Source organism: Lucilia sericata, unplaced genomic scaffold, assembly GCF_015586225.1.
Source record: "Lucilia sericata isolate MDLA Ls3-8-SP2 unplaced genomic scaffold, ASM1558622v1 Contig005989F_arrow, whole genome shotgun sequence".
Classification (NCBI taxonomy): Eukaryota; Metazoa; Arthropoda; class Insecta; order Diptera; family Calliphoridae; genus Lucilia; species Lucilia sericata.
In genome coordinates, this window is record NW_023997661.1 from 1 (window position 1) to 10,815 (window position 10,815).

General features: G+C 30.5%; 2 protein-coding genes across 2 annotated transcripts; both read right to left on the reverse strand.

Moving 5' to 3' along the window:
• Positions 1-4,090: 4,090 nt before the first annotated feature.
• Positions 4,091-5,253, reverse strand: LOC119615585. The gene is given in 3 exon segments (XM_037971592.1): positions 4,091-4,684; positions 4,686-4,884; positions 4,931-5,253. Coding segments are annotated over 3 exon segments (1,116 nt in total).
• Positions 5,254-6,653: 1,400 nt separating this feature from the next.
• LOC119615586 (stAR-related lipid transfer protein 13-like) lies at positions 6,654-10,349 on the reverse strand (the record flags this gene model as incomplete). Its single annotated transcript, XM_037971594.1, has 7 exons — positions 6,654-7,212; positions 7,282-7,461; positions 7,532-7,804; positions 7,871-8,357; positions 8,425-9,017; positions 9,087-10,117; positions 10,198-10,349. Coding segments are annotated over 7 exons (2,831 nt in total), but the record flags the coding sequence as incomplete, so codon positions are not given.
• Positions 10,350-10,815: the final 466 nt, after the last annotated feature.

Below are 10,815 nucleotides of genomic sequence, written 5' to 3' on the forward strand. Positions count from 1 at the left end.
TATAACAATATTTTAAGCTTTCAGCTAAAGCTGTTTCATTTTCCCACTATTGTGTTTATTTATATTCATGCCTCAAAGTATGCATTGCTTTAAGCGAATAATGGTATTTTAAACAACACTGTAATATGTATACAACTAGAGGCGCTGATGTTGCTGTCAAAATATTGTTTAAAATGAATTGTATGGCAGTTCTCTAGTTTTAGTTTAACCACTGTTGCCAGATAAAATTGCGAAGAAATTGTCAACATAAAGAAGTAAACTTGAAAATTAATTAAGTTGTTGAAGAAGTCAAAGTATATTTTTATAAAAAACTTTATTGATTTAGTTTTAGAAAAAATATGTGATTTTAGTGATATTATCCACGAGATCCGAATCTTCAATAATTCTATCAGATATGTTTTCGAGAAGCTCGCTATTTAAAATCAGCATAATTCTGATTCTGTATGTCAATAACATACAGCTTTATATGGTAAATGTTGTTCTTGAACTTAGTTTGATTGTTTATAAAAACAAAACACGGCAAGAATAACACGTTAGGTATGATGTCAAGTATCTAACAGAGTTATAAGAATCTATACTGATACACAAGCCGCCATTAAATCCCTGATCGATGTATATTCTACATCAAGACTTGTCCAAGAATACCGGACGTCTCTTAATAAGATGGCGAGTCATTCAACAATTACCCTTGTTTGGGTCAAAGGACAGGGAGACACAAACGGCAACAATATTGCTGATACTTTATCGAAAGCTGGGACGAGAATATCTACTCTAGACATAGTCCCACTATAGGCCATTAAGAAACACATATATGTACATTTGCTACATGGTTTATCTCCAGACCGCTGGTCTCATGAGCATACTTCCTCGATTGCAAGGACGCTGTGGCCTCGCATGGATCTTCATAGAATACCCTTTCTAATAGGTCTCTGTAGAACGAATCTGTGCGCTCTTTTATCAGTTATCACTGGTCATTGCAAATTTTGAAATCATGCAAGACGCATGAGCCTTCCATATAACGACTTCTCTAGAAGCTGCCAGATTGAGAAGGAGGAGAAAACAATTACTAATTTTCTGTGTAACTGCCCGGCCTATAACTCTTAGAATTCTAACAATTAGAATGTTAATTTCATTTCTGTTTACTTACTTACTTACTTACTTACTTACTTACTTACTTACTTACTTACTTACTTACTTACTTACTTACTTACTTACTTACTTACTTACTTACTTACTTACTTACTTACTTACTACTTACTTACTTACTTACTTACTTACTTACTTACTACTTACTTACTTACTTACTTACTTACTTACTTACTTACTTACTTACTTACTTACTTACTTACTTACTTACTTACTTTACTTACTTACTTACTTACTTACTTACTTACTTACTTACTTACTTACTTACTTACTTACTACTTACTTACTTACTTACTTACTTACTCTTACTTACTTCTACTTACTTACTCTTACTTACTTACTTACTTACTTACTTACTTACTTACTTACTTACTTACTTACTTACTTACTTACTTACTTACTTACTTACTACTTACTTACTTACTTACTTACTTACTTACTTACTTACTTACTTACTTACTTACTTACTTACTTACTTACTTACTTACTTACTTACTTACTTACTTACTTACTACTTACTTACTTACTTACTTACTTACTTACTTACTTACTTACTTACTTACTTACTTACTTACTTACTTACTTACTTACTTACTTACTTACTTACTTACTTACTTACTTACTTACTTACTTACTTACTTACTTACTTACTTACTTACTTACTTACTTACTTACTTACTTACTTACTTACTTACACTTACTTACTTACTTACTTACTTACTTACTTACTTACTTACTTACTTACTTACTTACTTACTTACTTACTTACTTACTTACTTACTTACTTACTTACTTACTTACTTACTTACTTACTTACTTACTTTACTTACTTACTACTTACTTACTTACTTACTTACTTACTTACTTACTTACTACTTACTTACTTACTACTTACTTACTTACTTACTTACTTACTTACTTACTTACTTACTTACTTACTTACTTACTTACTTACTTACTTACTTACTTACTTACTTACTTACTTACTTACTTACTTACTACTTACTTTACTTACTTACTTACTTACTTACTTACTTACTTACTTACTTACTACTACTTACTTACTTACTTACTTACTTACTTACTTACTTACTTACTTACTTACTTACTTACTACTTACTTACTTACTTACTTACTTACTTACTTACTTACTTACTTACTTACTTACTTACTTACTTACTTACTTACTTACTTACTTACTTACTTACTTACTTACTTACTTACTTACTTACTTACTTACTTACTTACTTACTTACTTACTTACTTACTTACTTACTTACTTACTTACTTACTTACTTACTTACTTACTTACTACTTACTTACTTACTTACTTACTTACTTACTTACTTACTTACTTACTTACTTACTTACTTTACTTACTTACTTACTTACTTACTTACTTACTTACTTACTTACTTACTTACTTACTTACTTACTTACTTACTTACTTACTTACTTACTTACTTACTTACTTACTTACTTACTTACTTACTTACTTACTTACTTACTTACTTACTTACTTACTTACTTACTTACTTACTTACTTACTTACTTACTTACTTACTTACTTACTTACTTACTTACTTACTTACTTACTTACTTACTCTTACTTACTTACTTACTTACTTACTTACTTACTTACTTACTTACTTACTTACTTACTTCTTACTTACTACTTACTTACTTACTTACTTACTTACTTACTTACTTACTTACTTACTACTTACTTACTTACTTACTTACTTACTTACTTACTACTTACTTACTTACTTACTTACTTACTTACTACTTACTTACTTACTTACTTACTTACTTACTTACTTACTTACTTACTTACTTACTTACTTACTTACTTCTACTTACTTACTTACTTACTTACTTACTTACTTACTTACTTACTTACTTACTTACTTACTTACTTACTTACTTACTTACTTACTTACTTACTTACTTGTGTGTGGAAATAAAAAAATCATAATTTAAAAATTTCAGAAATTAAATGTTATTTATAACTCGCACAGTCCTGATTGAATGAAAATCTGTTAAAGGGAAATTTCTGGTACTTTTTCGTTTTTCAACTGTTTGCAACACACTATAGCTAAGTGTATATGAATTCGGCACAGCCAAATTGTATTATAAAATATTTACAGAAAATATAGTTGATTTCAAAAAATAATCTTTATTATAATAAAATATAACCTTTATCTCTTTATCTTTGTATATATTGGAAAATGTTTTAATCTTTTCAATAGCAGTCTCAAAATTCTCCTTAAATTCTCTAATTTCTGCAAAGATAAAAAATCAACTTTTCATTAATTTTACAATAACATTATAACAATAATTTACCAATTCTGTAGCCACAAATTTTTATGGATTTCAAACGTTTCGGAAAGTTTCGATGATTAATAATAAATTTCAAAATGAATGATCATTGTGTAGAAATCTATTATAACGTATCATAAGTATTAGTTTGGGATTATTGTGCAGTATTAAACCAAAAATCTTGTACAATCTTAAAATAACTATTTAAGGAAATATTCAAAATGTTAAATTAATTCTCTTATCTTCAAATTCCATTAACTCTTGATCATATATATCATAATCAATTAAGTAGTCATCGTATTCATCATAACCATCAGGACCTTCTAGTTTTGTAAGTGTAAAATATCTTAAATTGGGATGTTTTAAGATAATCATAATTTTTGAGAATTTTATTTTTCTGCCAACTCTCAGGGTAAGTTTCTCCAAAGAGCTGAGGCTATATAAATTATTAATCAATAATGACGAGGGTTCTGTTATTAACGTTCTAAGTTTGCCACAACTAGTAGCCACGTAAATAGGCACCTGTGCAAAATTATCATGCCAGGTAAGCGATGATAGATTTCTTAAATTCAGACCATCATTTATTTCAAATAATTTCTTTAGATGATTTCGTTGACAATTGTTAACAAGTACATTTTTCCAAAGTTGGTGCCACTGTAAAATACTCAAATATTCCTATATATTCTGTGTCTTTAATGGAAAATGTTCTTAGTTTCATATTACTTAAGATGGCCATTAAATCACGCCATATCAAACCCGAACAATTCTCCAAAACAAATGTGTTTAAAGTAGAAATGGTGGCAAAGCTACTGATTTCGAAATTTTGTAATTTTAAATATTCTAATTGATTACAAGTTTTTTGTAGTTTCTTAAAAAACTCTTCATTAATTGAGATCAAAGCCCATGATTCCAGTACCAGTTTCTTAAGGCATTTAAAATTAGTTAACATTAAGTTGTTGAATTTTCTAAAAATACGTTGAGATCGAAAATAGCCTATAGTTAATTCCTCACAAGGATTTGTTAGACCTAAAGCTTTCCTAGTAGCTATAGCATTATCATCATCCTCGTTTATAACAAAGTTTCTTATTTTTATTACTAACTGCAGCATATTTAATTTATTTAATATTTTATTTAAATCATAAGTTAATTCTTTATCTACAGTATCGGAAACTGTGATTTCAAGAATTTTCAATTCAGTCATATTTTGTAGGGTGGTAATTTTTTATATCCTCTCCTATTACCAAGGTCTTTTCGTTGCTATTAAAACAGTTATCCAAACACATTTTCTCCAACTTGTTGCAATATCTATTCAAAAGTCTTAAATCTTTTTCGCTGATTATAACATGTTGAAAACTTATCGCAGTAAGATTTATAAATCTATGATGCTGATCAAATGTCACTCCGAATTCTGTGGGACTAAAATAAGTGAGCTACTTTTCATCACTTCACTTTCATCGTTGACAATTTATAGTTTATCGTTGGTGAATATAAAACTAACATTTTTATGTTATCAACTATTAACTGTAGAAAAGTATCAACATCTTTTCGATTTAATATGGTCTTATCCTCTTTAACACACTCGTAGCCAACCTCATTGTCTGATTCATTATTCGCTGTATTATTTGTCAGCAACATTCCGAAATGTTGAGACATTTTACATACTTCTAGATTTTTGTATTTGTTTTTCCATATAAAATCAACAATCACTATGCGAAACTGTGTACAGACTTTAGTCAATTTTAACAATTCTTCCAAGTTAAGATATTGAAAATTTCGTATAAACATCAACGTTTGTTATTATTTTTTCCATTTTTATTCACAAAATTTTATCGTAAACTAATTACACAATATATGAAATAATTTGTTAATGTTTATATTTACAACATATAATCATCAGCTGTCTTAGTGATCGAATGTGATCTTATTGTGGGATGCCACTTAAATAATATGATTTTTCAGCTGTATTGTTCAAATACAAGTGTGCGATCAATAATCAGATATAATTAATGTTTTAAAATTGAAAAGTAACGTTCGTTTTTTTAAACGCTTTTTCATTAAATGTGTTAGCTAGTTTTAAAAAGAGCAATTTCATAACGATCCTGACTGTTAAAGCACGTATTTATTATATTGCTGCTAAATATATTACGTAGACTAGGTAATGGGTGGACATCGGCCGAATAATTCGGGTCATTCCGATACGTAGAACCGCCTGTCGGGGAATGATGTTCAGCCAACCCTACTTCACTCTGTCCAATGGATTATGCACGCATCCAGTTGAAGTAGCCCAATTTTTAGGCCTGGACATTGATGTAGAACCCCCTAACTAGATTATTGTATAGTTTTAGCTGTTACAACAACAACAAACATCTTTCCAAATTCATCTAAATATTGAAAAATATGAAAAAAAAAGTAATAAAATAACACTCTCATTATTTTGTTTGAAATATATTTCTTTTTATTTGTTTAAGGGCTTTTTTATTTAAACACTTAATGTGATGTTAATATTGTTGTTTTTATTTTAATATTATATTATTAAATATGAAACCAATACAAGCTCTTTCTGATTTGCTTTTATCCTTGATTACCATGTATGATGGTTATTTATTATCATTATTATTTAAATTAATTTGAAACTTAACAATACGGTTAGTAATATTTTACATAATTCATTATTAGTTTTAATAATTATAGATTTTTTGCTTTTAACTTAGATTTATAAACAAAAATTTGACTAGTATTTAATTCCTTTACACAATTTACTTGTTTGCCTATTTTCTTTTTTTTCTCAATTTTCTTTGCTTTTGCTTTTTAAATTTCCATTTCAAATTGCTTACATTTTCCGTAATAAAAAAATGATAATAAAAAATAGATTTTATAATTAATTTTTAACATTAACTGATAGTTAATAAAAAAAAGTTATAGTAAAAGTAATTTTAGTTTTATAAATTAAGTTAATTCCTTTAACTGTTTTTTTTTTTTGTGATATTTCAGTTACTGAGTATTTTTAAAGTATATATATATATAAACTGTTTGTTAGATTTTATATTTTTAACTATATAATACATTTATATAAAAATTAACAAAGAAAATAATACAAAAAAATTTATACAAATTCTTAAAAAAGTTAAAATATTACAAAATAAAATTCATTTTGTTGGTTGGTTGTTTTTTGTTTTCTAAAAAATTATCAGTGATTAAAAAAATGCTTTAGATGGTTCTGTAATTTGTTTGTCTTATATAAATAAAATTTTAAATTCCTGGTCCATTCATACATTAAGATATATATAACAGTTATTGTATAACATTTAAGGGTTTTCTATAATAACACTTTTAGTTTTTCTTTTAACATTAAACATTTGTATATGGTCTGTACATATATATTTTTTTTAACAAATAAAAATATGTTTGTTTGAGACTTTTTCATAAAAAATACAAAAAATAAATATCTTTGTTTGTAAAATCCAAAATATTAAAATTAAAATCAGTACTTTTGGTTTACTTTGTTGGTTTTCCACAACATGTCTAAAAACTCATGTTGTTCTAGGTTTTGTGATGTTTGTTTTTGTAGTTTATTATTAAGGATATTTGTTTGTTGTTTTTACTCCTACTATACCAATTTGTTCAATCTATTAGACTTTACTTTCTGGTCCTTCGGCAACATTTTTAAAAGCCAATCGTATTCTGGTTAAGAAATGTGATGATATATGACCATAACTTTTATTATACCATTCTGGAGTTTTACCCCTAAAATTAATTAAAAATTAATAGAGATCTTAAATAGTTTTTTTATATGTTTAGTGCTTTTCAACTTACTTGACATCAACTCTTGCTAAATGCATAACCCTTGATCTACCACTACCACAGGGTTCAATGAGATAACGAGAGGCCAATACCACACCTCGTACAGCATTAAACATTGGCTTTGCCTTGGCATGATCTATAGAGGTTTCAACAATAACACAAGCACCTCTAGGTAAATCAGTGCGCCAGGATCTAGAAAAATGAAATACCAAAATATAAATTCTTTTCTAATAACTTCGCTAAAAGTTTATTTTCATTTTACCTTAAAACACAAAAATCTGTACACTGTTGACCATCGATGGCATATTGGAAAATTTCCGTACAATCATCAAATTTCTTAATGGTTTGACTTTGTAACAGATTAGGATCCCAGGAGGCACGTTGACGTATAATATAATCTAAAACATCTTTGGGAGGACCCTCGATTTCCGTTATACAACGCCACAAACGTAAGGGATGACCATCACCTACTTTTTTATAGGCAATTTCAACATTGGGATCAGCCAAGGAGGTTATAGTAATCCATCCACGCGATCTATTATATAACGGTAAAATATTATTTTAATTTTTCCCAAAAAATTAAAATTAAATCAAAACTTACTTTTCTCTTCCCTCTTTAATGGTGGCACTGGTACTTTCATATAAATAACCTCGCCAGTTATGAAATTGCATGCCTTCTCCTAAGGCCTCCAATGGCAAAGGTTTCGATTCTTCCATGTAACCAAATTTACACTTGCCTAGCTTTTCTTTGGGGGCTGTATAGATTTGCTTGTAGTGTTCTATCATAAAGGACAGGCACTCATGAGAAGCCTTGGCTTCAAATAGCTCCTTGGCATCGGGTACCCCTGAACCTTTGCCTTTGCGTCGTGGAGAGGCAGTAACTGAGTTACTACCCGTTGATATACTGCTATGGAATAGGGAGGGAGCCAAACATACTGCCAAGTTATTGGCAGTCATTTGATTGTATTGGGAATTGGCAGCGACTAATGTTAAAAATTCTAATAAGGCATATAGAATTTCACGATTCTCATCGGGCAACAAAAGGACGGCAGATTGTACAGCATCCAAACGGACTTCGGGAGGTAAATCTAAAAAAATGGAAAACTTTGTTAATAACTTTAAAAATCCTAATAATTTCAAATCTGGAAAACTTACGTTGAAATATGGCCGCAAATGTCTCCGACATTTTGGTGGTCAACAACGATTCGGGCAAATCTCTGAAATACTGTTTCAACATATCGGCCACATCATATGCCTGTTGTGTATCAAACACATCCATGCATTCTGCCGTAGATTCTGAGTATTCAATTAGTTCTTTCAATTTTAAAATTCTCGATTTAACACCACTCTTACGGAAGAGACCAATTTGATCTAAAGCATTTAACTGTAACCAGCGGAAGGCCGCCCTCACCGCAATGGGTAATGTTTGACCCGAACGTTGTAAGATTAGAAGTAAAGGTACACCAAATACTTTCTTATCCTTATAGTCGGGCATTTTGATTTTCTTGATAAATTTCGGCAATTCCCAATTCCAGCCAGAACGGTGTGTGGGGCAATAGCGTTCCATATAGCCGGTTAGAGTAACCAGGGCCAGTTTGCGTATCATTTGTAATTGACCCGCTGACATGGCAGCGAACAGTATGCCATGCTCATTGGAATGTGGATCATTCTTTTGTTGAAAACACTTACGGAATATCATGTGGGGTCGTTCTTCCAATTGAAAACTGTGCCATCTAACAACGGGGGTTCTGTATAATATAAAAAAATATATATATTTCAAATGTAAATATAAAATATTCTATAAAAAGTTCATTTACCTCTTAACACTTTCACTGGGTTCTTCTGGTTTTGGTTCCTTTCTTGTTGTTGATCTAGATCTAAAACTGGCCGAACGAAAACCATCCCGTTTTTTACCATCTCTGCCCAAATTCAATGAACCTCCTCGTGATAATTTCTTAACTTTAACTTCGGTTGTATTAGAGTTGGCATCTTTTATAAGTAATTTTCTACCCTGATGACACTCGGAGTCGGAGTGGGCTCCTATATCGTCTACCTTTCCCGTGCGCTGTAAAAATCTGCGCGTCTTACAAGGTGTTTTACGTAAAGCCAATTTATTAGTGGTGGAGGAAGATTCTTGACTATCGCTATAGTACGAAGAGGAATCATCCGATTTGCCTTCCTTCAAATAGGGCATAGTGTTGGTAAAGAAATGCAGCGGACTTGCTCTCATGGATCTGGGAGTGGTGGGTGTTCTCTTGGGACTGTTTCGATTAGGACTTAAGAAATTGTCACTCTGAGATGGTACCTTTAGTTCATTACCAAATATAGGAGCCTTATTGAAACCATGCATGGGACTAACCGCTGACGGTGAGGGTGGTGTAGAATATACAGCGTCTGGTTTACGCATACTTGCCCTCTGTCCCAGTTGTGAGAGATCTAAGGCTTGACCACTCAATACTAAACCTTGCCTTTTTCGTCTTCTCGATTTAATGGATTCTACTCTACGTAAAATGGCTTTAGCACCATCTTTTAATCTCTCGCTACCCGTCCTTCTCAAAGGACTCGAATTAAGATCTGTGCTATCATTTAAAGCAGGATCTGTAGAATCATCAGTATAGGTGCCGGGTAGGGCTAAAGTGAGACCAGCTCCCGATACATCATATGAATCGTCCTCAAAACGATCGGGACTAGATTCTTTGGAAGATGATTCGGTTTTTTCGGCGGCTTGTAATTTGGCGGCAGGTGGTATTTCAAGACCCATTTCACCAATACGCGACCAGCGTCGTATATGTGGTTGGAATGTCCAGTTTTCGCTTAAAGCAAAATTTTCATCATCTGAATCCTCTTTCTGAAATACATGAGGAAATCAATGTGTCATTTAGAGGTTGTTTTTAACAAATTAAAAAAATAATAAAATAAATTACTAACCTGGGGCGTTTGAGTTTTATGAGATTGATCTACACGCATATTGGCACAACGATTTAATATACACAAACGTCTGTACAGGGATTGTAATTGATCATTTTCCAAATTGGTATGATCTTTGGCAACATTTGTTAGGTCAATAGGGAATTGATGATCTAAAAAGATAAAAACACATAATTTTTATTAGAAATATGTTTTTAAAATAATTAACTTAAAATACTTATTTATTGTAATATCGCTGATTCATAAAGTTACTATTACTGAACTAGAACTGAACTAGCACTGAACAAGGTCTGAACTAGAACTGAACTGGAACTGAACTAAAACTGAACTAGAACTGAACTAGAACTGATCTAGAACTGAACTAGAACTTGAACTTGACTAGAACTGAACTAGAAATTATCTAGAACTAAAACTGAACTAGAACTTGACTTGAACAGAACTAGAACTTGACTAGAACTGAACTAGAACTGAACTAGAACTGAACTAGAACTGAACTAGAACTGAATTAGAACTGAAGTAGATCTGAGCTACAACTGAACTAGAACTGAAATAGAACTGAATTAGAACTGAACTGGAACTGAACTAGAACTGAACTAGAACTGAACTAGAACTGAACTA